The 27,617-nt window shown below is 58.5% G+C and overlaps 1 protein-coding gene across 2 annotated transcripts; it reads right to left on the reverse strand.

Moving 5' to 3' along the window:
- Positions 1-27,617, reverse strand: AMOTL1 (angiomotin like 1). Of its 2 annotated transcripts, none has more exons than XM_056115222.1 (13): positions 27,483-27,617; positions 17,937-18,071; positions 14,770-15,589; positions 10,704-10,998; positions 9,556-9,700; positions 9,375-9,464; positions 6,066-6,211; positions 4,552-4,701; positions 2,877-3,067; positions 2,126-2,251; positions 1,421-1,647; positions 458-694; positions 1-180 (listed from the first exon to the last, which is right to left on the reverse strand). In XM_056115222.1, exons 1-13 carry the CDS (start codon positions 27,529-27,531, stop codon positions 74-76), a joined length of 2,718 nt encoding a protein of 905 aa, XP_055971197.1. In that variant the 5' UTR covers positions 27,532-27,617; the 3' UTR covers positions 1-73. The 2 variants fall into 2 exon arrangements, with proteins under 2 accessions (XP_055971197.1, XP_055971195.1); XM_056115220.1 differs by having other exon boundaries at positions 458-712.

Below are 27,617 nucleotides of genomic sequence, written 5' to 3' on the forward strand. Positions count from 1 at the left end.
AGCACGCGCGGCTCGAGTCACCCGGCTGTCCAGCTCCCAGCAGCCTCCTCGCTGGCCTCGGGGCCGTCTCTGGCTAGATGAGGACTTCCATGATCTCGGCGTCAGGGAGCTCGGCCTTGTGCAGCAGGCAGCCGGCCCGGCCTTTGTGCTCCGGCGACTTCCCATGGCTGGGACAGTTCTCTGCCAAAGAAGGGGGACATCAGCGGCCAGGTCTGGCCCTGTCGGACCCTACGCTCAGGCCCAGGGTGGCGGCTCCCCCCCACTCTCCCCACGTGCCCACGCTCACAGAAGTCACCCCAATCCCACTCAGGACCACTCTGAGGAGTAATGCCAAGACCGCCCCGCCCAGAGGGCCCCACTCACGAGTGGGGGGAATCCCTGAGGGCCTCTGGGCCCTGGAGTCTCCCCATGCTCTGCCCAAGCACTCACAGTGCCGGGAACCCCCACAAGTCAGTACCTTTGGCTGTGGGGTGCTTCAGGACCGGGCTGTGGGCCGGAGTTGCGCTCAACCGGCCGCGGCTGGGCAGCGAGGCCGCGTGGGGCCAGAAGAGCTCTGAGCCTCGGTCGGTCTGCGTGCCACTGTCTCTGCTGCCCGTCTTGGCGTGGGCACTGCTGGCAGGCATGGTGGGAGCAGTGGGGGCGGGCAGCGGTGGGCTGCAGGTGGGGTCCTGGGTCTCCTTCCCCAGCAGTAGCCCTGGGGGCAAGAGAGGTTCTTTCGTGTAGAGCACAGCCGCTGTGGGGTGCGGGCTCGGGCTCGGTCCCCTGGCAGCTGTCCCCAGAGAGCTGTGGCCGGTGGCCAGGGTCAGACAGACTGCGGTGATGTGGGCGCTGCATGGCCACGCGCGGGGAGCCCAGGGGTCCGAGCGGAAAACGCAAGTCCTCCTGCAGGCCAGGTTCTCACAGAGCCAAAGTGGGCCCACCCTCTAGGCCCCTCCCATGGCTCCAGACACTTTCAGCCCAACTCAGACACTGGGGGTGTTCTGACTGGGCCTTGGAGGGCCCTGCCCCAGCTCAGCCCTCCTAGAAGACCCACAGGAACCTCCAGAGGATCTCTGGTCCCTGGAGTCCAGGAGATGCCCAGGAGGGTAAGGGTAGCGTGCAGGGCACTGGGGCCTTGGGGACGACCTGCAGGCGGCCTTCGTGCCCCCTCCCACCTCTGACCCTGGCCCTCATCTCCCCCAGGAAGGCCCAGCTCTAAGAGCATAGGGCGAATCTCCACATACTGCCCAAGGGCCAAGTGACTGTCGGTGGCATGGAGTCCCCAGCCGGCTGTCCTCCCAGCACCTTCCCTGCAGACAGGAGGAAGGGGCATTGGGGCCACATGTGGCTCACAGTGCAGCAGCCAAGATGAGCGGCCTCCTCGGTGTCCGGGACCAAGGCTGGGCCAGCCCCGCCCTGCCCGCCCCACCCGTGAACCCACCTATGCTGCCCTTCCACGGCTTCTCCTCCCTCTTCTCCTCGGCTGGCTGGCTGCTGGTCAGGGAGGTCTGGCGTGAGTGCGCACCCGCGGCCGCGGCGATGGACGGCACAGAGCGGGCGGGCCGCAGGCTGGCGCTGTCGGGCTTGCCGGCCTCCTTGCGGGCACGCTGCTGCAGCACCTTGATCATGGCATCCTTCTCGATGATCTTGGCGTGCAGGTTCTTGATGCTGCTCCGGGACAGAGGAGGGTCAGGGCGGGCAGGGCACCTCAGAGGTGGCAGCTCCCGCTCTGGCCCCTCAGCAGAGCCCCTCGGCGCTCTGAAGCCTCAGCAGAGCATCTGCCCATTTTCTAGGGGCATTTAAGCAGTGGATAGCCCTCCCCCCAGACTCAGGAGAGGCTTGAGCTCTCTCCCACCCAAGGGCAGCCGGCCAAGGCGGTGCTGGTTCTGGGCCTGCTTTCACCCTTCCTGCCCCCCAAAGGTCGCCTCTGCAGGCCCAGGCTGACCAAAAGTCTCCCACTGACACCTGAGCAACCCCAGGCATGATGTCCAGGAGGGCGGGAGTTCAGCGCCCAGAAATGGCACCCTGAGCTCAGTGTCCACCTTCCAATCCAGACTTGGCGCAGCCCCATGGGCGGGCACAGGCCAGCCTCTGGGGGTATAGCCCTAAGCACGTCAGGTCACTCCCAAATGCGGCTGTGCCTTACGTGAACTCCATGTCCTGGCAGCGCCGAGCTGCCTGCACCACCTCCTCCTCCTCCTGCCAGCCGTGGGCCTCCAGCGAGCCCTCGCCGTAGCTGCCAGCCCGGGAGTGGCGGATGAGCGTCGTGTCCCTGAGGCAATCACACACAGGCAGCACTGAGACTCCCAGTCCCTCTCGTTTCCCTTTATTATGGAGGCTTGGGGTAACTCCCAGCTCTGTGCTTAGGGGCTGTTCCCAGCAGTGCTCAGGAGGCAGGTGGTGGGGATGCAAGAGCTGTCAGCTATGTGAGGTTAGGGCCTTCCCTGGTACCAGCTCTGGCACTAAGTCCTTTCCCAAGGAGGACTTGGGCTGGTCATCTCCAGGAAAGACATGGAGCAACAGAGACCCTGTCTGAGGGTCCACAGGGCCCGTCTCCCAGACTCCACAGGGCCCGTCTCCCACAGACTCCACAGTGCCTGTCTTTCACAGTCCCTCTCGACCATCTGCTCTCTGCACTTTGCTATTCTAGGGCCACAGGAGTGTGGGACATGTGGCCCCTCAAGAGGAGCCCTCAGGCTCGTGACCAAGGACGGGCACCCAGAACAATGCAGTCGCAGCATTCCAGGTGAGTGTCCTGGCCCGTGTCCCCAACCCTGCCACAAGGAACACCCTGAGTTCTTTTGGGCTGGAACTGGAGGAATAACATCTCTGAGGTCTCCCCGAAAGACGGGACCCCGGGGCAAACCCTTCTGGGCCACCTGCAGTCCAGGCCTCACCTCTCAGCCGCAGCGCTGGCTGCCGCGTTCATGGCGAAGTGGCGGATGGTGCTTTCCTCCAGGTACTTCTGCTCCCACCGCGTCTTATCGGCCTCCAGCGCCAGGATCCGCTCCTCCTTCTCGCGCAGCAGCTCCAGGAGGGCTGGTGCGTTGGGCTCGGGTCCGCCTGCCCGCTGGCCTGCCCCATGTTTCTGCAGAAGTACCAGAGGCCCCAGCATCTCCTGAGTCTGGGCTTCCCAAGTGCCAATCTGGTCAGACACTGCACCCCGACCCCCAACACTGCACACAGGTGACCCAAAGAGGGAGGAAGGCCAGCAGGGTGACCCCGACTACACAGCACCACTGTCCTACCCCACATGGGGACAGAAAAGGCACCACATGCCTCAGCAGCCACCGCCCACACGGGTGAGCATCTCTTGAAGAGTCCGGGCCCCTCTGCAGAGTGTGGGCACATGCCGACAGGCAGAGAGCTTGCACAGGGCAGCGCTGTCAGCCTCAGCCTCACAGGGTCCAGGACGGCCTGCGAGGAGCCCGCTATGGGTGGGTGAAGCAATGGCTGAGAATACTCCAGGCACAAGGTCAGCTAAGCCCAGAGAAGCCTCCTCTGGGGCCTGTTCCCTCCCGGATCAAAGATGATCATCCAATTCACGTCACCCATGCTGGCTCCTTGACCCCACTGATCTTACAGCCTCCAGGGCAGGGCAGCGTCTGCCTCAGAGACAGCCTTCAGCTCTCGGCCATGTCCACACACACACACACACACACACACACACACACACACACACACACAGACTCACATGTACTAACACATTCACACACTAACACACACACTTGTACACACTACAGAGTAACTTAAACACACACATTTGCACATTCACAACACACTGACTCACACGCACTAACATAGTCACCCACTAACACGCTCATTTACACACATTAACAGTAACTTGAGCTGGAGCGATAGCACAACGGGTAAGGTGTTTGCCTTTCACGCGGCCGACACGGCTGACCCGAGTTCGATTCCTCTGCCCCTCTTGGAGAGCCCGGCAAGCTACCGAGAGTATCTCGCCCGCACGGCAAAGCCTGGCAAGCTCCCCGTGACGTATTCGATATGCCAAACACAGTAACAAGTCTCACAATGTTACTGGGCCCGCTCGAGCAAATCGATGAACAACGGGAGGACAGTGACATTGACAGTAACAGTAACTCAGATGAACACACATTTGCACACTCACAAACTCTCACATACATTCACACACTCACGCACACTAACACATTCACACACCAACACACTCTTACTCATTTACACGCACTAACAGTAACTCAGATGCACACACTCCCACATTCATACGCACTGACTCAAACTAACACAAGCTCTGTCCTTATGGGCTGTGCCTACACTTCTGCACACCTCCAGCGCCTTGTCCACACGGGCATGCCCTTTCTCCCGAGTGAAGGGTCCAGCTGTAAGCCCCACTCCAGCCCACCCTCCCTGAAGGGACAGCTTCCTTCTGTCCCTGGGCCACCCCTACACCTCACCCCTCCCCTGCTGAGACTCCATGCTTCGCTCTCGCCTGCTGGGACCCCACCTCACCCTCCCCTGCTAGCTCCCAGGACTGCCCTCACCTGCTGAAACCCACACCCCGCCCCGCTGCGGGCCCCGACCCTGCCCCACCTGCTGGGCCCTCAGTGCATCCAGCTCCCGCTCCAGCCAGGTGCGCAGCCTCTGCTCCATCTGCTCGCGCTTCTCGCAGGCCGCCTGCAGCTGGTACAGGGCCTGCTGCAGGTTCTCCACCTTCTCCACGTACGCCTGCTTCTCCCGCAGCTGCGTCAAGGGCAAGGGCATGGTCAGAGAAGAGGTGCTGGAAGCTGGACAGGATGCCAGAGGGTTCAGAAACCAAGGCCTGGGCAGCTGCTAGCTGTCCGAGCCCACCGCTGGGCCACGCTGTTCACTACAGGCCACAAGGAGGGAAGTAGGGTGGACAGAAGGCCATGGGGGACGAGGAAATGCTGCTTCTATGCTGAAGGGGAAAATCGAGCAATAAAGTTGTAAGTGGGCTGGGAAGACGGTTCCCAAGGCCATGGAGGAGTCCTGGGTCAGCTCTGGTTCCATGTAGCCGCTCAGGCACGCTGCTGTGGCTCCAGCAAAATCTGTCATGTAGAACCTCACCACAGCCATTGTAGGGCAGGATTTGTCTGGCAAACACACGTATGTGCAAGGGCTAAAACGACAGACACTGTGTGTGTGTGTGTGTGTGTGTGTGTGTGTGTGTGGGCGCGCGCAGGAACTAGAACAACAGGCACTGTGTGTGTGGGCATGTGTGTCTGTGGGTGTCTGTGTGTGTGTGCAGGAACTAGAACGACAGGCACTGTGTGTCTGTGGGTGTCTGTATGTGTACGTGTGTCTGTGTGTGTGTTTGTGTGTGTGTGCGCGCGCATGTGCATATGTGGGTCGGTGCCTGGGCCTAGAGTGTGATGAGCAGCCTCAGTCACCCAGGCCTGTGAGTGAGGGTGGGCAGGGATAGGTAGGAGAGGAGGGAACGTGGGCAGGCGTGAGCACAGGAACAGGCCCGCCCACCCCCCTCTGCAGGCCACCGGTGCCCATAATCTCAGGCCGCTCTGCAGCAGGTGGCGGAGACCCTGGCTGGAACGAGGGCTTGGACCCCAGGAGGGGCACAGGAGCCACCTATGGTGCCTAGCGGTGCCCAGCTGGCAGCATCACCAGGAGCTAGTTTCTGGCGAGTTCTACAACAGAGCCGCCTTTGACCCTCAGTCTGCCTGGAGGGCCAGCCACAGCCTGGGCCCCGTCCTGGCCCTGTCAAGCACTCACGGCCTGCACTTGAGCGAAAGGCTGGAGAAACCACCTCTTCTCTCCATTCCACACCTGCTGACAGAGTCCCACGGGGACTCCAGAGGCCACTGGCCTCCCACCCCCGCGTCCCAGGTCATTCTGGGGTGTGTTCCTCGATTCACGAGTCTCAGTGGGACCAGCAAGATGCCCTGGGCTGGGAGCTGGGCACAGGGGTGGGCAGCTGGAGCTGAGAAGTAGGTTCCCCTGGGCTTCGTCTGCTGCCTGGCTGGGGCACAGCGGCCCTGGCCCTGCCTCCTGTCTTCGACAGCTTTCTGCTGAGCACATGCCCGTGTCCAGGCCAGCTGCGTGTCCACAGGCACCTGCCTTCCCCGCCTTACCTCCTCCTCCAGCTTTATGACCCTGCCCTGGGCATTGCTCAGTGCCTGCTCCAGGATCTCAATGTGCCTCCGGTGGTCCTCACTCGCAGTCCGCACTGCCGCCAGCTCCATTTCCAACTTCTCCTTTTCCTTCAAGAATTCTCTATCTGGAAGGGAGTGAAGGACAAGCCTTGCTTTGGAGAGCCCAGGCCTGGGGCTGCCAGCCAGGACAGAAACAAGGGGCGTGTGGTTAGCTTGGCGGGCTGCGCAGTGAGGGAGTGTCCCGGTCCTGCTGAAGGCTCAGAGACGGTGGGCACCCTGTGCGTCCCCCCCTCAGTGCCCCCGGGCCTACGCGTCCCCCTGAGCTCTCACATGTCCCCCCTGGGCCTCATGCCCCTTGCTCACAGGCCTGAGATCCAGCCAGTGAAGAGCCCCATCAGACAGAGGGAGGGGGGGCGGGGGGCAGGGTCCTGCTCAGCAGGGCAATTGGCCAATGCTCAGGGTTCAGGGAAGCTGCTGTCCTCTTGCCCAGTGACGGGCGCCTGTGGCACACGCAGGAGGGCCCTGGGGCCACAGAACCCCCAGCACTCCCTGGACCATTCCCCAAGCCAAGGCCATGCAGCCGGTCCCAACAGTCCATTTAGGTGGCTCAGGACAGGATGAAACGACCCAAAAGGACGCCAGGCCACTGGTTCTCACACTTGCAGTGAACCTGCCGGCTGGCACGGGGCCTGGATGGGCAGTGGGAAACTGTTGGGCTTCCTCATGAGCCCCACTAGCTCAGGGCCAGCACCAACACCAGAGAAGGGCCAGGACGGCAAAGTCTGTAGGGGTGCCCGTCGGCGGGAGGCTGACCCCTGGCCATTCCAGACACTGCTCTCTGAGCCTACCTGTGCCACAGCCTGGCCTGTCACCCGGTCCTCCTCAGCCCAGAGACACGGCATGTATGCATGCACACACAAACTCATGGGCACACACACTCATGGGCACAACTCAGATACACACGCACATTTGTACACACATACACAAGAATCCCAGCACCCATCTTCCCCTGGAAGACTGGGACAGCTTCAACCACTCGAAGCCTCTGTCCCTCCTAGCTCATGGGGAAGGACATGTCTCCATTACAAGCTGCGAGGCCCTGGCTCCAGACAGTCCCCACACCTGGGCATCTCAGCTACTGTTTGCATCACCATAGCTCCCTGGGCGGAGAGAGTGGCTAGCACCAAGAGTCACCCCACCCAGTACCTTGTGTACTGACAGTTCATGTCCACCACGCCTGGGTACTAATGCTCACCCTCTCACCGTGTACTGATAGTTCACATTGAACTCCACCTGAGTATACTCACCCCCACCCCCACCTGAGTACTGATGCTCACACCCACTCATACCCGAGTACTGACACTCCCAATCACCCCTCACCTGAGTACTGATGCTCACATTCACCCCCACCCGAGTTACTGACGCTCACACTCCACGCCCATCTGAGTACTGATGCTCGAACTCACTCCCACACAAGTACTGATGCTCACCCTCACCCCCACCTGAGTAATCATGCTCACACTCACCCCCACCTGAGTACTGACAGCTCACCCCCACCTCCACCTGAGTACTGACGCTCACACTCACCCCCACCTGAGTACTGACACTCAGCACCATCCCCACCTGAGTACTAACGCTTATAACCCCTCATCCATGTGCTGATAGTTCACACCATCTGGGGCTCTGTAGTGTTCCTTAGGGGTGGGAGTGCAGTTGGTGGCCAGAGGCTTTCCAGCTGCTGGCCTGGGCCATGAGCAGACATAGAACGTCTTAGCAGGACGGGGGCCAGGCTACAGGGTCCAGGTTAGTGTCTCTCCCAGTGCTCCCTCATGCTGCTGGGACATTTAAAGAGCAGGGAGAGTCCAGACGAGGGTCCCCTGGGAGGAGCCACCTCGAGAAGCCCCCGTCAGTATTCTGAAATGCATCAAGGATGGGCGAGGCGCAGTCTGGGGCCTGGGTGCTTTCGTGAACAGCTCCTTACATGCACGGAGTATCTGTGCTTCTCAGTTTTGCCAAGCGTGGCCCCATCTCACAGCACCCCTGTCTCACGCTGGGTCTCCAATTACACGTGATTTTCTATGGGATACTCTGGGGGCCCACAGGGGGTCATATGGCCCTTGGTTAAGAAACGCTGGCTTCTGCCCACTGTCTGGGCCCTGCAGAATGTTCCTATGCGCCTTGAATCTGAGGAGGTCCCATTACTTCTCCATGTAAAATAACAGTAACAGGATCCCTGAGCTCTCCCCTGCCAGTAAGCACCAAATCATACCACAGAAGAGGTTATTCTACATCACAGGCACTGCCGGACAAAGCTCGTGGCCCAGGTGGGCAGCCTATGATGCTGGGTGGCACGTGCCCTCACGGGAGCAGAGCAAATGACTCTGCCACAGCTGAGCAGGGCTGGCAGGCCTGGGTTCTGGGTCGTAAATAAAGACCCCAAATGGGGAGGCCCAAGTGAACCAGTCTCCTTAGCAGCCTGAAACAGCCTGATTCCAATGTAAAAGCCCTCACTGGTGAGCCTGATTCCAATGTGTGACCCCTCACTGATCAGTCCAATTCTGATATTCAGACCCCACACACATATTCCTTGCAAACATCTAGATCCTGGTCAATAGTCTCTCAAAACTGTTGGATGATACGATCTGCCTCTGGTGACAAGGAAATACTCTCCGCACAGACCTTGAGGCCCAGGAAGGGTCCCTGGACTGTTGGAAGGAGCACCGCATGGGGATGGAGCCCCAGTGCAAGGAAGGTTGATGCAGCTGGTAATGTCCAGCGGAGAGTATGGCAGGACTGGGAAGCCCCAGTCCCAGCCGCTTCCTCTTCAGAGAGGAGGCGTGAGCCTCAGGCCTGCAGCCGTGGAGGCTTCCCCTGGGGGTCATGGAGACTGTGCACAGAAAGGGGAGCGAGGAAGGATGCTGGGACCACCCTTATCTCGAGGCCGGGCAGCAGATGTGCCAGCTACCAAAACAGAGCTGACCTAGACCCCTGCAGCCAACAGGGGCCTTTCCGAGGCAGCAAAGGGACAGGCAGCAGGGCCCGGGTAGTGTGGGGCCGGGCAGTGGGGTGGGTAGTGGGCCGGACAGTGGGCCGGGCAGTGGGGCCAGGCAGTGTGAATGAAGTGGGCAGTGTGAGGCCGGGCAGTATGGGATGTGCAGTGTGAGGTCGGGCAGTGGAATGGGCAGTGGGGCGGGCAGTATGGGATGAGCAGTGTGGGGCCAGGCAGTGGGCTGTGTAGTGGGCTGGGCAGTGGGTCGGGCAGTGGGTCAGGTCAGCAGCAGGACTCACTCTGCGACGCGTAGAGACCCTCCGCTGCTCTCTCCTGTAGGCCATCATGCCCCAGGCCGGACAGCTGCCTGTTGGCGGTCTCCAGGCGATCTGCGCAGGAGAGGGGATGGTCAGCGAGACCCACACCACACCAGGAGGGCTGGGTAGGGCCCAAAGCAGCCCCCGAGGATGAGCCACATGCCTCGGAGGTCTCGGTTGAAGTCGTGCAGCCGCCGGATCTCGCCTTCGAGCTTGTCCCTCATGGCCTTGTCTAGAGACTCGCGCTTGCTGCTGGACCTGACCAGGCTCTCGTAGGCCTCGGAAATCCTCTGGAGCTCTTTCTCAAACTGAAATAAATGGGTGTCTGAGTGGGGACTGGGAAGCCCCCACACCAGGACTCTGGCAAAGAGCGAGCTCCTGGCACGCCAACACCGCAGACATCCGCATGGAAGTTAGGGTCGGGAGCAACACCCCCGCAGTGGTGGTCTCAGGCTCCCGCAGAAGCATGGCCACGGGCAGGCGTCCCCAGCAGGACACACCCCGCTGGGCAACTCTGTGTTCACAAGGTGGGACTTTGCTTTTAGTTAGGGCCCCATCGGCGATGCCCGGGGGGTGAGTCTTGGCTCTGCACTCAGGGGTCGCTCCAGGTGGTGCCCAGGGGACCGAGCCTGGGTCAGGCGTGTGCAAACAAGGCCAGCACCCTCTCCACATTCTCTCTCTCCAGCCCTCCGGGCTGGTTTTCTGTACGGCAGAAAACGTCTTTTAAGGAATCAACAGGAAGTGGAGTAAAGGCAGGCGACCCTGCCTGAGCTGAGGACTGGAGCGGGAGGCCTGGAGACACAGCTCATAGCAACTCAGAGGGAGCCGAGGCGCAGCAGGGCGTGTCTCATCCCACCAGGCTCGTGGCAGGCGCGAGAGTAACTGACTACTGTTGGGAAGCACCCTGGGAAGTATCTGCAAACAGGAAGTCTCCATCACTGCTGGCGGCAGCTGGAAGCAGAGGCGAGGGCACGGCCCATACTCCGTGCTTCTCACGCTCTCACCTGCCCAGTCCCTACACCCCTCGGGAGGGCTATGAGCCAGTGCCCAGCCAGCCTGTCTCCCGGGCACAGACACCCTACTGGGTTGACCCCCGGGCACACATGGGGGTGGGCCATTTCCTGCCAGTCCTCAGCACCCCAGAGCCACCCCAGCCCCTCAGCAGGGCTGGTCTTGGGCCAACGCACATTTCCGTGGCCCACGTGGCTGTGCGTCCCGGTCCCGTGGCTGCAGTCTCCGCTCCTCTCAGCAGTGCCACCGCTGGGCACCTTCTCCTGAAACTCGGCCCCTGCCCGCCTCACCAGCCAGTACCTTGTGCAGCTTCTCGGAGCTGTCGCAGTGGGCCTGGAGCTCCTGCTGCAGCGCCCGGTTCTCCTTGGTCAGGATCTCCACCATCTGCTGGGCCCGCTCCACGATGGCCAGGGCGTCAGGGCCCAGCTGCGGACCCGGGGAGGCGGCTGGCAGCGGCGGGGGCAGGGCTGCCAGGGCCACGGGCAGTGGCAGCGGCAGGGAGACTGAGTGCAGAGGCCCACTGACCACAGAGGCCTGGGAGGGCACAGGGCTGTGCGGTGGGACCGTGGCCGGGAAAGGCAGCTGGCACGGGCGGCTGCAAGGACAGAGAACAGCACTCAGGTTGGGCACGTGGGTGGCACGGCCCAGTCAATGGGCACCGCCAGGGCGGGGTGGCGCCCTCACCCCTCTGGCAGGATGGACGTCCCTGCTTCCAGCACCCTCCTGGGGAGAGACAGGTGTGGCGCCCAGCGATGCAGAAAGTGTCCACTACCAAGAAGCCGCGTGTCTCCTGCCAAGGGCAGGGCAGGTGGGCAGGGGCACAGGCACCTGAAATACCCCTCTGGCAGTCAGCCAGTGGTCAGCAAGTGCCTTAACCTGCCTTCACCGGAAACTGGGGTAGGGGGACTCCTGCTCAGAAGTCCAGCGTGGGAGCTAACTGAGGCGGCCCAGATAGCACCACGAGAGGTGTAAGGACTCTCCTCTCTGAGGTGCGGGAGGCCAGTACATGGGGTCAGGAGCCACAAATGGGCCCCACCCCACTTATGCCTCCAGCCTCTGCCTTGAGGAGTCCCATCCTCGCCCCTCCTGCAGCTAGTATGCATAGCCACGAGCTGTATTCTCATAGACAACAGGGCCACATATGCCATGTGCCAGATCCTCACAGACGACAAGGCCACACACAGCCATGTGCTGGATTCTTAGACGACAGGGCCACGCGTGCCATGTGTCGGATTCTCACAGACTGCAACTCCGCTCAGCGCAAGCATCACAGCCTTGTTTACTCTGGGGAAGCAGGTCAGACCCTGCAGGCTGAGCTTACCTTGGCTCTGCATTCAGGAGTGATTCCTGGCAGCGCCAGGACCCAAACCAGGGGGGACCACATGCAAGGTAAATGGCTGACCTGCCACAGGGTCTCTGGCCCCCCACTGCCCACTCCAAAGGCTCATGGTCCTCCCGGCAGACCAGAGCCCCCGTCTCCAGAACATGCTCTGGTCACACCGCTGCACGGCCCAGACGTGTGGTGTTTCCAGGGCCCCGGCGGGGTCCACAGCACACTCCACCCCATCTAAAGGGGTCAGGCCTCCTGCCGAGCACTGCAGGCTGCAAGCAAGGCAGCGGCTGAATGGATGCAAGCAGACACAGCAAATAAGTACTCAGCACGAAATAATGCAAAAGGGACCAGGGAGGCAGCTCGGGGGTTGAGCACACACTGTGGGCACGGGAGCCCCTTCGCCTTCGCTTCAATCCTCAGCACCTCTGGGAGGGGCCCTGAGCACCAGCAGGATGATCTCAGAAACAGGGCACAGATTCCCACTGTGCTATGTGCGCATGTGCTGTGTCCCTGAAGCTTCAGCAATAAGCACGTCACGGTCATTCAGGAACAATCTCAGACAAATCAGCACAAACAAGTCAGGGGGAAAGAGGCTCAGAGACTGTACAATTCAGAACAGAGTGGAAAATGAGAACAAAACCCCCCAAACTATCTCTCCCCAAACCACAAGGACCCACTGGACCTCCCAGTAAGACTCGTCCTGGTGCACACAGACTCAACCCAGAAGACCACAGTCCAAGAGACAGGGACGGCGGTCACTGATGGCTGTGCCACAGCTGATCCAAGAGGCCACTGTGAGAACAGGATAGTGGTCACTTAATAGCTGTGTCACAAGGTGCTCCAAATGGTCACTCAGAGGATGGGGATGGAGACCACTCACAGCTGCATCACAACTGGCATAAATGGCCACCGTGGGGACGGCATGGCGGTCACTCACAACTGCTTCACAGGTGGCCATGTGGCCACTGTGAGGATGGGGGTGGTGGTCACTCACACTGTGGCACAGCTGGTCAAAGTGGCCACCATGAGGACAGGATGGCAGTCACACATGCTGCAGCCCAGTTGAACTGTGTCTGTCCTGGGAGTGAGCTCATGTGGCCACCCCTGGAGACCCTGTGTTTCTCAGGAGAGTTAGCACTCAGCTCAGTCAAGTAAAATCCAGCTTCGAATCTGGTGGAGCTGAGTTCTGACTCTGGAGCTCATGTGTAGGGCCAGGCCTCGCTGGGTGGGCGTCCCACATGAGAGTCGCCCTTCCACTGCATAAGAGGCCAGTCAGCTTCGCTGTTAGAAGCCTGTGAACTGCAGCATAGTCCTTTCTCCTGCGTCTCCCACTCAGCGACCAGACCACCAGGTAGAGCCCCTCCAGCCCAGCACTTTACAGATGAGGCTGCCGTGGTCTGAGGGCCTCTCCCTGCACCATCACTGCCCCCACGGAATGTCGCTGACAGACTCTGGTTGGGATGGGGAGCGGGATCCAAGGCAACAGCAGCTGTGGGACGGGCCTTGAGGGTTCCCTCCACCCCCCACTCCTGCCCAGTGAGAGGAGGGGCCTGGGGGGCCCTGAGGGAGGAGGGTCCATGCACAGAGGCCTGTGCCCTCCGCCTCACTTGTGCACAGCAGGTGCCTCCACCCGAGTCCTAAGGTGCCCCTGCAGGGGTCAGCCATCACACACACCCTTAGGAAGGCGCTGCCCATGCCGTGTGCTCCTTCATGACGAGTGTCGCAGGAGCGAGCAGCTGCCTGCTCCCTGCAGCTGGACAGCCACGAAAGGAAGGGCCAGCCCGGGCAGCTCAGTCGGCTCGGGTGGGGTCAGAGGGGGCAGCCCAGGCGTTGCCCTGACACCCCACCCAATTTCTCTCCACATGACACTGGGGCCATGGTGAGAGGGGACAGCGGGGCCGGGGGCAAGAGGGGACACAGCTGGGGGACATCCAGAGCCCAGCAGCAGAGAAGACTTTTGGGCTCCCAGGACAGCCCAGCTGGCCACCACACCGCAACCAGGCTGTGATGGTCCATGTCCCAGGGAACCTGGCCGAGGCTCCCCGAAGGGCTGACCTCTGTGTCCCTGTCACATCCATGGGCGGCCATGTCTGGGCATCAAGTACAATGCCCCCATGGGAATTTTGATTTCCAACCAACTCTGGAGGCCGAACCAAACCCTCAGAGGCGAGTGCGAGAATCCACAAGAGTGACTGTTACCAAAAAAGACAGAGGGCGTGGTGGGGCTGTTGCCTCCTCTTCAGAGACAGGCCTACCTTCCTGGGGCTGTCCCCAAGCCCCACCAGAAGCAAGACCTGAGCACTGCTGGGTGTGACACAAAAACCAAAACCAACAGGAGCCCTGGCCAGAGAGGACAGGTTTGCACCCAGCACCACAGGGTCACCGAGCATTGCCAGGAGTGGGCCCCGAGCGCAGAGCTGGAGGGACTCTGAGCACTGAGGGAGCAGCCTTGGACACTGTATGTGGGGTCCCACCGGGGCCCCAGCAGTCCCGAGGGCAGGGCACACTGCAGTGTGGCTCCTTCAGCTCCCTGTACAGGACAGGTGAGTCCCCCTGCACCGCACCGACAAGCAGGATCTCACGGAGTCCCATCCTTTCCCTCGAGACCCCGTTAGTGATGGTGCATCTCCAGGCCCTGGGAGCATCTGGAAGCCGGCCAGACCTGGGCTCTCCCTGGTCCATGCCTCGGCCACCCCCTCAACACCCCCAGGCCTCACCCACGGGGACACTCACTCATCTGGGAGAGACATGACACCCCCAGCTCCCTGCAGGTCCCCCTAAACTGCCATCATGACAAGACAGAAGATGCCGGGAGGTCCTGGGACAACCCCAGCAGTGGGAGGAGGGACAGGCGCGGGTCAGCAGGTAGGTGGGAGCACTGCTGGGGGTGGGGGCAGTTCCCTGGGGCCCCCAGCCCAGCTCCAGCCTCACTCCCTTCCTCCCTCCGCCCTGCAGTCTGCCCCAGACAGGGAGGCTCCTCGCTCGCTGACTCAGTTCTGTACCCACGGGAGGGACCCCCAGCTGCAGCCTCACCTGGTGACCCCGTACTCCGGGGGTGGCTGGTAGCGCAGGACGGCCACCTCGGTCCTCACAGGCTGGGGCGCCGGGTAGGGCTTGAGCAGCTCCGGCAGCATGCCCGCGTGCTCAGGGCAGAGCAGGCCCAGCTCCTGGGGCTTGCCCACGGCGGCCATCGCGGGCTTGCTCTTGAAGGGGTACTCAGGGGGCGGGCCCCGGGGGTCCTTGCCGGCGGGCGGGGCCGGGGGCGCCTTCCCGGGGCCACCGCGCTCCAGGGACATCTGCATGATGCGCTCGCTGAGGGAGCGGACGTGGCCCTGCTTCAGCTCCCTCAGTGCCTCATCCTTGAGCGCCTGGCCGCTGTGGGCGCGGCTGACCGACGGTCGGCCCTCGGAGCGTGCCGGCTGCCCGCCACCCGCCCGGTAGTAGCCCTGCGGCGGCCGGAAGAGCTGGGACTGCGCCTTGGCCTCCTCGTACGTGGGCAGATCCTCGCCGGGCGGCGGCACGGGTCGCGCCTGCTTCTCCATGGCCGCGCCGTCCACCTGGTGCTCCTGGCCCTGCGGTTCCTGGCGCGCCGACTGGTGGACCATTGGTGGGTCTTCCGGGGCGAGGTTCTCTGTGGAAGGGAAGCCGGGAGGGCGGGCCGGCCCTGCGCTGCCCGTGGCCTGCTGCTGGAGGGCCAGCAGGCTCATGGTCTCAGTCGGGGGCCCATAGCGCAGCTGCTCCTGGATCAGCCGCTGCAACACGGTTCCAGGGGCCGCGTCCTCCGACCCTCTCATCTCCACCTCTGAGACCCTCGGGAAGCTCCCGGAGCGGGGGTTACACAGAGGGTCCTCGCCTGGAAGAGAGGTGGGGAGGTCACCGGCCGCCCCCGTCCCTCTGTTCCCACCTCTGACCCCTTCCCTGTGTGATAGCCGCACATCCCCGGCCAACTTCTCAGTAAGGACAAACTGACCCCAAAACCAAGCAAAAAGAAGCTGCATCGGACACACTCATGCCTGCTGGCTGCGCCCTCCGCCCCTCCGCCCCCCCCACCCCCCGTCCTGCAGTGCCATACCTGATCCTCAGCTCTGGTCAGCGCTGAGACCCCAGGGCCATGACCTGAGCAACCCCACATCGGGTGACATGGCACAACGCACATTTCCCCCGCCCCCACTGGGTCCTGCTCCCCTTCCTGGCTCCGCCCTGCCTCTTGGGGCCTTTTCCCCACCTGCCTCACCTGGTCTGCATGTCCCCAGGGGATCTTGGCCAGCCAGCTGAAAAGCGCGATGTCAGAGCCCAGAACTGGGGCTAGACACAGTGCAGGACATCACCAGGCCCCACAGTGCTGGGCTCAACACCACGTCCTGCATGTATGCATATGCCCCATCCGAACATCCTTCCCTGCGAAAGTCTTCGCTGTCGCCCAGGCTGCACCCCTCACGGTTGGGGGCACTAATGACAGCAACGTGGCAGGTGGTACACACAGGCCCCAGCCAGTGCAGCGCACACCCTCGCTGCAGGAGCACCCTAGGCTGCCCTAACTTCAAGACAGAAATAATGCCTCCTGGGCCCGGCCTCTGGCGGCTGCTTTGTCACACGAATTCTGTCACTTCCTCTGTAGAATTAAAGCCCAAGGGAAGAGTTTTGTTCGATCCCCAAGCTGTGCCTGAGTAACAAGTAACACTCTTTAGTAACAAGACACAGTAGCACTCGTACCAAACCAACACGCATGTACTCACACCCACACTACACACATCCACACTCACATATACATATAAACCACAGTCATCACACACAGCCACCACATACACTCAGTCACCACACACACAGTCACTACGCACAGTCACTACTCACACAGTCACACACAGTCACCATACACACAGTCACCACAGTCACAGTCACCACAGTCACAGTCATCACCACAGAGTCACCACACAATCACCACACACACAATCACCACACATACTCAGTCACATACACTCAGTCACCACACAGTCACCACACACATTCACACATACCACCCTACATCCACCCCACACAGATATACACCACAATCACCACACACACTCAAACATACCACACACACCACACATATTCATAGTCACTACACATGCATACCACACACACACTGCATATACTCAATACTCAGAGTCACCACTCATACATACCACACTCACACCACATATATTCCATCACCACATACTCACACACACACAAGCACACACGCACCACACATACTCAGTCACCACAGCACTCAAACATACATACACTTGTAACACCACACAGACAATCACACTATACACACACACACACTCAGCTCTTAAAGCCACACTGGGTGTGACTCAACTGCTCTCCCTCCCAAAAGAAACTCCCAAAAAACCTTTGTTTTGTTTTTGTTTTGGGTCACCCCTAGCAGTGCTCAGGGCTTACTCCTGGCTCTGCGCTCAGGGATCACTCGCAGTGGGCATGGGAGACCTTATGGGCGCTGGGGGTCAAACCTAGGTAGGCTGCATGCAAGGTAAAGGCCCTACCCCCGTCCTATCATTCTGGCCCCAATGAAACATTTTAGCATAGCTCCTTGGAAGCCCACACAGAGAAGCTGCCAAACGGCTGTGCTAATGAGGACGCCTTGCCTTCGCCGGCTGCCAGCACCTGCTGCCTGTTCCTTCCACATACACGGGTGGGCGGGGGAGAAGGGAAAGGTCTCACCCTCGGGGCAGCTAATCCCCAAAGGATGCAGCAAACACAAGTCAAAATTAACGATTCTGAAGAAAAATTCAAACAAAACGTAGTTCCCCACAGACAAGATCTTTGGGGGATGATGAAGAGCTGGCATCTCATCCAGCGTGCCAATGAACTTTCATTTCATCCCTTTCATGAGCTCCTTTGCCAGAAATCTGGACTCTCCCTACAGATCCCCTCACGGCTTTACCTCAGAAGTCCTCACATACAGGCAGGAAGTTCTTTAAAAAGGCCACAGTCCCTCCCAGCAACCACTCTGAATGTCTTTGGAACCTCCCATTTACTCGCAGAGATCAAAAAGAAAGCAAAGAGGAGAGAAGAAATGAAACGTCCTGGAGAGGCGAGAAGTGCACTGCCGAGGCATGCAGGTTTGACACACACTGTCCTACAGTCAGTGCCACGGCAGGGCTGACGCAAGCACGGCGGAAAGCCTGTGCAGAGGCGCCTCGGCCCAGACTTACCGGCCTTGGCCCTGACGTCCGTCACGTCGGCCTCCGTCAGCGCGGCCGTGCCATGCCTCCCGGAGAAGACCTGGAAGAAGGCGCCGGGATCTTCTAGAGCTAGCACGGGATCGCTAGGGCTGTAGCAGGCTGGACCTGGGGGAGCAAAGTGGGGGTCAGTGCCCGGGAAACCCTCCCCGCTTCCTGTGTGACTCACCCCAGCTCCCAGGGCCCGGAGCTCCTTCTGATCCAGAAAATTCCAAAGTGACAGCTTACACTTATCGCCAGCCCAGCCACCCACTGCCACGACAGAGGCCAAAGCCACGGCCAGTGAGACACTTTCTAAACACCCCCACTGGAGGGACGCACAAAGTCCCCCCAGACCAAGTCAGGGGACAGTCTGGAGGGACCGCAGGAGGGGGTGGAAGCAGGAGGGAGCAGAGGGAGGCTGTGCCCGGCTCTGGTTCACAAGAACACCCGCCCCGGCCCAGAGGATAGGGTGCCCCCGGCCCTGAGCCCCGCATGACCACACAGCGGTCCGGCTCTTGCTCTGGCTGATTTGCTTCCCACTCCCATGCAACGGTGGGAGACAGCGCGGACCCCTAACCACTCAGCCAGGGCACACCCCGCCAGGTCTCCTGACTGGGTAAAAGAAACTTGCTCCCCCATGGCAAAAAGCTCCCTTGTCACACTGGGCACTTGGCCCAGAGAAGCTCCTTTGAGAAGAAAAACATTTTCCAGAGGCTGCAGAGATACTACAACAGACTAGGCGCTCGCCCTGAATGCAGCTGACCTGGGTTTGATTCCCGGAATCCCCAATGGCCCCCAAGCACCGCCAGGTGTGGACCCCAAACAAACAACAACAGATTTTTCCAGAATCCCTTCAAACCGGTCACTTGAAATGTCTAGTTCAGTGGCTATTGAACGGTTCCCCCAAGGCCAGTGCTCGTCGTTGGGAAGGGGACGGCTGAATTCCTGCTGGGGCCACCTCCTGCACCAAGAACGTCCTGTTCACTGGCTCTGCTGCTGCTCCCCTCGCAGCCCTGTAGGACATCCCTCGCTCAAGGGCGGTGGAGATGCTACCTGCCACCCATGCGGTGGAGCACACAGTGATGAGAGGGGGAGTGGACAGGGAATGGGCAGTTGGTGGGGCTGTACAGCTGTGGCCAACCTGGGAAGCTGACGGGGCTAGAGAGAGAGTCCTGGGCAGGGGGGCGATGCACTGGCCTTGCACATGGCTATCTGGGCACAACCTCCAGCACTGCCTGGGGGCCCCCCAGCTGAGCTGGGAGGAAGGCCTGAGCACCCCTGGGTGTGGCCCAAACCTCTCCCCCAGAAGGAAAAACTGAGAAGCTAAAGATAGCACTAACCTAAGATCCTCAATCCCACTTCTGGGCATCTCCCCAAGGAACACGAGAACCTCCAGGCAGAGAGCGAGTGCCTGAGTGAACACTGCAGCTCTGTCAGAGGCAAAGCGCCGTGAGGGAGGCAGACCGAGGAGGTGGGAAACTCAGCTATTGAAAGATGAACCGGACGGAAGGCGCTCGAGGAAACTGTGGCGAGCGGAGTAAGTCAGGCGTCCAAGATCAGCTCTGGGTGACCTCACCCACGTGGGCCAGGCAAGGATTTCAACAGCAGAGCAGACAAAACCATAAAAACCAACAGGGAGCACTGCAGAGGGAGTGAAGCTGCCCAGGAAGAGGGAGAGGAGGGACGGGGAGGGCTGGGAAGTGCTTGCCTTCCACGCCCCGCCCCCGCCCCGCCCCCATATACCAGGAGTGGTCCCACCTGGCACCACTTTCCACTGTGCTGGGCAGAGAAGCTCCTCTGGCCTCATTTCAGAGTCCACGAGTATGGACCCTGGAGAGGACATGGCCCCGGGAGCAGGGGCAGCCAGGCCTCGCGCCTGGAAATGGTGCTGAAGGAGCTGGGGAGGGTCGAAGGGTTCCATCCTATGGGAAGCCAGGAACTGGGGTGGGGCCCAAGCCCGAGCATGACCTTCTCTGCTCCCAGGAACTGCTTGCTGAGGTCGAGGGTTTCAGGGAGAAGAGAGGGCCTTGCAGTAATTCTCATCCCATGGGTTCTTTGGTTTTGTCTTGTTTTGGGCCCCATCTGGTGGCACTCAAGATCACCCCAGGCAGTGTCACGGTATAATATGGGATGTCGACTCGGCCACGTGCAAGGCAAGAGCCCTCCCCGCTGTGCTCTCTCTCCTGCCATCCCACATGGGCCCCTGAGTCCTACTGCCCGCACAGGTGAGTGTTGGGGCACATGGGGCGGTGTCAGCGTACACATCCAGGCTAGCCAGCTGGTATGATGCCCCCACCAGCACCTCACCATCCAGGCCCTCACCTGAGCCCGGTGCTTACACATGCCCCCTGTGGACCCTTGTGGTGGGCACAGGAAGGGGATTCTCAGCAGGCAGGGGTCTGCCACTCACACTAGCACTCCAGGTTCCAGCGAGCATGATCCCAAAGGTGCTCAGGGCATCGGCACTGAACAGGCTGCCACAAATATATGCCAACAGAATTAAGGGACATTCCAAGCTGCGGGTTCAAACGGCCCTTTCTAGGGGTGGCTGGTGGGCAGATCCTGAGATTCTTGGCCACCAGACCAGTAGATGGGTGGTCTGCCAGGGCCGTGGTCTACTCTGGCCCCACATACTGAGGTTCACCCACACCAGCTCCAGGGTTGCCTCCTGCTCAGGGAATGTGTGGGACCCAGGCTGCCTGCAGGGTGATGTCCTGAGCCCTTAGGGCCTCTCTGTCCCTGGAGATAGGTTCTTGAATCGACGGAACTTAGGTCCAAGGTGAGATTCCGACAAGTGTAACTGCTGGTCTGAGCCTCCTGGGCAGATCTGCAGTGTCCTCCCCAGCACTCCTGTGTGGGAGGCAACTTTCCCCTCCCTGCCTCCCCTTTCCTCATCCTTCTCTGCGTGAGTAGAGAACACTGCACCCCTATGCTCTGGGTCCGGTGTTTCAGCTCCAGACACTGCCTGCACCCCCTAAAGGTAAAGGTAAAGGTAAAGGCCCTCCCATTGATCGTCGATTTGCTCGAGCGGGCCCAGTAACGTCTCCATTGGAGACTTTGTTGTTACTGTGTCTGGCATATCGAATACTCTCGGTAGCTTGCCAGGCTCTCCGAGAGGGGCGGAGGAATCGAACTCGGGTCGGCCATGTTGGCCGCTTGTAAGGCGAATGCCCTACCCGCTGTGCTATCGCTCCAGCCCTGCCTGCACCCCCTAGGAGGTCTTTATTCAGACAGATGATCAAACAAGCCTTTGGCTGGACTGAGTGACTGAAATGCCGGTCACCGGGACCCATCTCTGGCCTCCCTGTACCCACAGTCTGTCCACCTAAGGAAGAAGAAACTCTTCCTACTGTCAGCTGTGTCTGGATCTTTTCCTATCACGCTATGCAGACAGCTGACACTTCATACTTCTGAACTAAGGAGAGCAGATGAAAAGCCTTCAATCCCAGAACACAGAATGACTCCACAGAATACTAGGGCCCCGCGGAGAAGAAACTGTGGGACACGCACCACTACAGCCCGGCTGTGGCGTCATGGAGCACCACCACCCTGTGGAGCACTAACACAGTGGAGCATGGAGCACCACCACCACCCCGAGGAGCACTAACACTGGGGAGCATGGAGCACCACCACCCCGTGGAGCACTAACACAGTGGAGCATGGAGCACCACCACCCCGTGGAGCACTAACACTGGGAAGCACAATCCAGAGAGCCCTACCAAACAATGGAGCTCCATGATACTAGGGAGCACTATCTCCATCATGGAGCACTATGAGACTGGGGAACACCATCCCCCTCATGAAGCAGCATCCCTCCTATGGAGCACCACCCCATGGTGCACCATCGCCCTATGAGCACTATCTCCCCTTTAGAGCAGCATCCCCCACACTCGGCAACACTTGGAGCCCCCCCAAAGCTCTGCTCCTCGAAGTACACTTTCTGGCCCTCACAAGGCTGGGGCAGTGCAGACATTCTGGTTGCCTGCACCCCTGCTCCAAACCCCAGGGGTCGCCTTGCCTCAGGTCAGACTCTAACAGGGGGGCCCACAAGTGCAGGCAGAGGTGAGCGTGTGGCCCCAGTGCAGAGCTGGTGTCAACGCAGTTGCTTCTGGACCACACACCCATCACTCACTCTTCTGGATAGGGCAGGGGATATGAGCCTAGGGGTAGGGCAGGCACCAGGCAGGTGACACTAAAAACTGTGGAAGAAATTGTGGCGAGCTGGAGTTTTGTGAGTCGCATTTTAAGCCAGCCTATGTTGGCTGTGATGAATGTAACAAGGAGGACGGCATAAAGGAGATACCTCTTTCTGAAACCTATTAGCTGCCTGGAGTACCTCCTGGAATACACCAGGAACGCTTTATGTTAATGTGTGACTTTTTAAAAAATTCGAGTTAATCAAGAGAGTCAGAGTCTTTGTTTCACAGTGGCTGAGCTGAGTGAGTACATGGGGGTACTACTACTTCAATTCTGTTGAAAATACTGAGAAAGACCGTAACAGGGCTGAAGTGCTCTTCAAGCTGCACTTGCATGCCCGTCCACAGGCTGGCAGCTATAGGCAAAGTGGTGGATGACAGTTGCAGCCTTTCTTTGTTGCGGACCAGCACTGGTCAGGGACTGCGGGTGGATGACCACTGCCCTGAGTCAGCAGCCTTCTGGCTGGAAAGGAAAAGGCAGAGGAAGCAAGACTGCTAAGCGTGGCCTGAGCCCAGCAGCCCGGGGGTCAACAACATGCAGAGAAACTGGGTTCCCTAAGAGCTCCTTTTCTTACCTATAAACGGGAATGGCCAAGCTCAGGGCTGTGAGGCTGAGGTGCAGATGCACGTCTGATTGCTCCACCACACTCCACAGAGTGTAAGTGGCATTTCCAACTCCTGATACCCGTGGGATCATTTGAATTCCATACAAAGCCCATGAGTTACAGGGGGCCAAGGGTCTGTGAATTTGATTAATAGGAAATGTGGAATGATTCACTCATCCATTTGGCTAAAAGGATATAAAACAGGCCACATACTGAAAAAAACTGAGCACATGCACAGCACACGTGTGACAAACAACTCATGTCTGAATATATTAAGAACTCTCAAAGTTTAACACCAAAAAATAAATAAATAGTAAAAAAAGAACGGTCGAGTTAGAACACAGGCAAAAGATATTTCACCTAAGAGCATCTCCAGATGGCAACTAGGAAATACGAACCCACATCTCCAGGAGCTGAAACACCTAGAGGGGCAGCTGAAATAATGAGCAACTCTTAGAGAGGGGCAGGGAAACGAGACCACTCAGCACAGCGACTGAGTCTCAACTAATTTAGGGTGATTCTGAAAAAGCGCTCTTTATTTTCTTCAAAAATGAAGCACATGTTCCATCCAGCCTGGCAATCAGACTCCAGGGCACTTATTTCCCCCAGAAATAAGTGGAGGATACTTACGAGCATACCCAAACCTGCACATACATATAATACTCAAAGGCGCTTTAACTGTAAGTGCCCAACAACCCAGGCCCTTCGCTAGGTAAATGGTTAAACAAGCCTCAGTCCGTCTGTGCATGGACTCTGCAACTACAGGGGCCAGCCAGCAACACTTGTCAGCCGAGTACATCTCCTCCAGACTACATGGGCGAAACGCAACTTCCACAAGCCAGGGAGCAGGCACCTTTATTTCTGGAACATTCTCAAAGCTGTAGAGATGACAGCTTCAGGACCCCAGTCTCGGACCTGGGAGCGGAGACTAGGACCCCAGTCTTGGACCTGGGAGCGGAGACCATTGCAGCAGCACAAGGGATTTCCTGCAGGGCAGGGTCATTCTGCATCTGAGTTTTGGTAATAGCTTCAGGAAGTTACACAATGAAAAACTGCACAGAAACATACACAGACACACAGACACACACACTCACACATATGTACTCACAAATACATACACTCACATAGACACACACTCAAACATATGTATTCACAAATATTTACAATCGTACACATACTCACAAATACACACACTTACACACATACACAAATATACAATCACACATTTACTCACAAATATATACACTCACACACAGACACAGACATATACTCATACATATATACCACAAGTATATACACTCATATACATATACTCACAAATGTACTCACACACACAAATAGTCAAATACATACACTCATACACACATATACTCGCTCATACATACACTCACATACATACACAAATATATACACATATACTCACAAATACATACACAGACACAGACATACACTCATACATATATACTCACAAATATACACACTCATACACATATACTCACAAATACACTCACACACATACACAAATACTCAAATGCATACACTCATACACACATATACTAATACATACACTCACACACATAAACAAATATACACACACATATATACTCACAAATATATACTCATACACAGACATACACATCTACACACATATACTCACAAATACATACACACACATATAAATTCACAAGTACATACACACATACATTCATACACATACACACATGTGTACTCACAAATACATGCACTCACATACACATATATACGCAGAAATACATATACTCACACACACATACATACACACTCACATATATACTCACAAATACCTACACTCTCACAAATACACACACTCACATACACACACAGAGAACATCTGCGGTTGAACCGACGCCAATTCCCAACTCTGCCTCTGCTCTGCAGTTGTGAAAGATGCCACCAGGGAGGGTGGGCAGAGCATACAGAACCTCTTGACTATTTCTGCAACTTCCTGTGACACTACAATCATTCCAAAGTTAAATTTTTAAAAGTGAATTACAGCCATTTTACTTGAAAACAAAATAAACAAACTGAAAAAGGAAACAGCTGCACTGCTGGTCAGGGAGGTCCCAAATACTGATTTCAAGACACACAACCACTGCCCAGCTCTGACGTTGTTGACCCTTAAAGCCCATTCTCCTGTCTTCCCAAGGAAACATTCTGAATCACCTGAGAGTTCCTCCCCCAGCCCCAGCCAAAGACGGACACTCAAAGCCCTAATGGAAAGTCCTGGGCAGCCTGGGAGTGCTGTCCACAGTGCCCGGATGGACCTGCCCCAACTTTCCCTTGGGCCAAGGCCACCACCCCTGGCCAGGCAGATGCAGGGGCCAGCACAGCCACTCCCCAGGGGTGCAGAGCAGCCACAGGGGGGACTTGAAGGACTGCCTTCCTCCAAGACAAAACAAAGTCAAACCAACAAAACTAAACAAAAGCAAACATGTTTTTAAATGCTAAGCTGACAAACGAAAACTCCAACCACATCAGACTATTCCCAGCAGACCTTATAATTAACTAGGCCCTTCTCTTTACCCTCCACATCACACTTCTCAAAGATTCTGTCACTGAGTAAAGCTGGGGTGTGAGCACCTACCAAAGTTAATGAAAACATTTGAGGAGAAAATTATTCCCAACGTTCCAGAGTGTCCTGACCTGAGCTTCCATATGCATTGAAAATGCAGATAGATCACTCTTTTTTAAAGTTCTTTTGCGAGAATCATGCATATCAGGACAACTAACAGGTCTTAAAAGTTCCTTTCTTCTCACGTACCGCCTTAGAAAGTCTTCCAAATTTTTATAATTTAACACTGCCCTTGTTCCCTAGGTGTCACTTTTTTAAAAAGTCCTTTTGGGAGAATCATGCATATCAAGACAACTAACAGGTCTTAAAAGTTCCTTTCTTCTCACGTACCGCCTTAGAAAGTCTTTCAAATTTTTATATAATTTCCACCAAAAGTGTCCTTGTTCCTTGGGTGCATCTACCTTTGGGAAACTTTGGTTCTGTAGCCTGCAATCATTTCCAGAGCAGCTGCATCCCGGGGTGCACTGGGCCACAGTTCCATAAACAGGTCCTGTGTGCCCAGGCCCCAGCAGTCTGGGGACAGGCCTCAATTACAGCCCTGCTGTCCTTGGGAGCTCTGGGGGTGGTGGCCAGGCAGACCCTGTCTGGTCAGCAGAGCCTTCCCACAGTCACCCACATTTCTGCGTCCGTGTGCTAATGACAGCCCTTTCCAATCTCATTCTAGCGGATATGCCCCCTCTGCCCCTCTGCCCCCCATCCATGAAAAGATGTATTTTTAAATGCTTGATCTCCACGAGCCCTTGGGAACTCTGGTACTTCCCCCAGCAGTGCCAAGCCTCAAGCATCAGGACTTCAGGGAATCTTAAAGACAGTTATGGGGGTGCATTTCCCCTTCCTCCAGGCCCTCAAAGGGCTTTCTTTGAGTAGATGTGATAAATATAGTGGGTGGGGCTCTTGCCTTGCACACTGCTGACCCTAGTTTGATCCCTAGCACCACACACGGTCTCTGAGTCCCGCCAGGAGTGATCCCTGAATACAGTTAGGAGTAAATCCTGAGCACCACCAGGTGTGGTCCAAAAACAACAAAATAAAGAAATAAACAGGTATTAAGGCTGAGTGATAGTACAGCAGGTAGGGCATTTGCCTTGCACAGGGCTCTCCTGGGTTCAAACCCCAGCATCCGCCAGTACCCCTGAGCATCCTCGGTGTGATGCAAAAAGGAAGGACGGACGGACGGAAGGAAGGAAGGAAGGAAGGAAGGAAGGAAGGAAGGAAGGAAGGAAGAGGAAGAGAATGAAAGAGGGAGAAAGAAAGAAAGGGAAAGAAAGAAAGAAAGAAAGGGAAAGAAAGAAAGAGAAAGAAAGAAAGAAAGAAAGAAAGAAAGAAAGAAAGAAAGAGGAGAGAGAGAAAGAGAGAGAGAGCGAGAGAGAGCGAGAGCGAGAGAGAGCGAGCGAGAGAGAGAGAGAGAGAGAGAGAGAGAGAGAGAGCTGTCTTCACGGTGGGCATCGCGTGCGCACGCGCCCACCCAACACGGCGAGGGCAGGCCCCTCTCCAGCCGCCCGCACCCTCTCCGGCCGCCCCCCACCTCTTCAGGCCCGGACAGCAGGGAAGGAGGCGGCGGGGAGGCGGTTCCAGGACGGCCCGAACCATCCACTTGGGCGGCCCTCTAAGGGGCCGGAGGAGAGGGGCAGGCGGGAGTGGGGACGAACCGCGCCCGGCGGGGGCAGCCAGCAGGAGTGGGGGGAACAGACGGGCGGGGGAAGGGCGGACAGAGGGGGCAGCAGAGCTGGGCCCACGCTCCGGGCGCGGCTTCCCGACAAGGCAGGTCGAGGGGCGGCTCTTGATCCCCCTCGGGCCCGGCCCCCGCGAGGCGCCAAGTTCCTGCCCGCCGCGATCCTGAGTCCCTTCGGGTGGGGGCCAGGTCCTCCCCGCTGCCCGGCCGCACGCGGGGCCGCGGTGGATGGGGAGCCCCGCGGGGCCCGGAGCGGCCCGAGACTTGGCCCAAGTGGGAAAGTCCGCGCCCCCGGCCGGGCGGTGGCCGAAGCCGCGCGCCCACCCCCCAGACCCTGCGCGCGCCCCGCACCCCGCGTCCCGCGCCCCGCCCGCGCCCACCGCGCGCCCCCCCGCGCCGAGAAACTTGTCCGCGAGAACAAAGGCGGCGGCCGGGCCCGCGCGCCGCCGTTACCTCTCCCGGAGGGCTCGCACGCTGCCCAGCGCGGCTGTGCCCGCCGCATGGGGCCACCATGGCTCGTCCAGGCCGGCGGGGCGGGGCGGCGAGGGGTCCGCCCCGTGCCCGCGGCCACTGCCCGCGCCCCGCGCG

Source organism: Sorex fumeus, unplaced genomic scaffold, assembly GCF_029834395.1.
Source record: "Sorex fumeus unplaced genomic scaffold, SorFum_2.1 ptg000028l, whole genome shotgun sequence".
NCBI lineage: Eukaryota > Metazoa > Chordata > Mammalia > Eulipotyphla > Soricidae > Sorex > Sorex fumeus.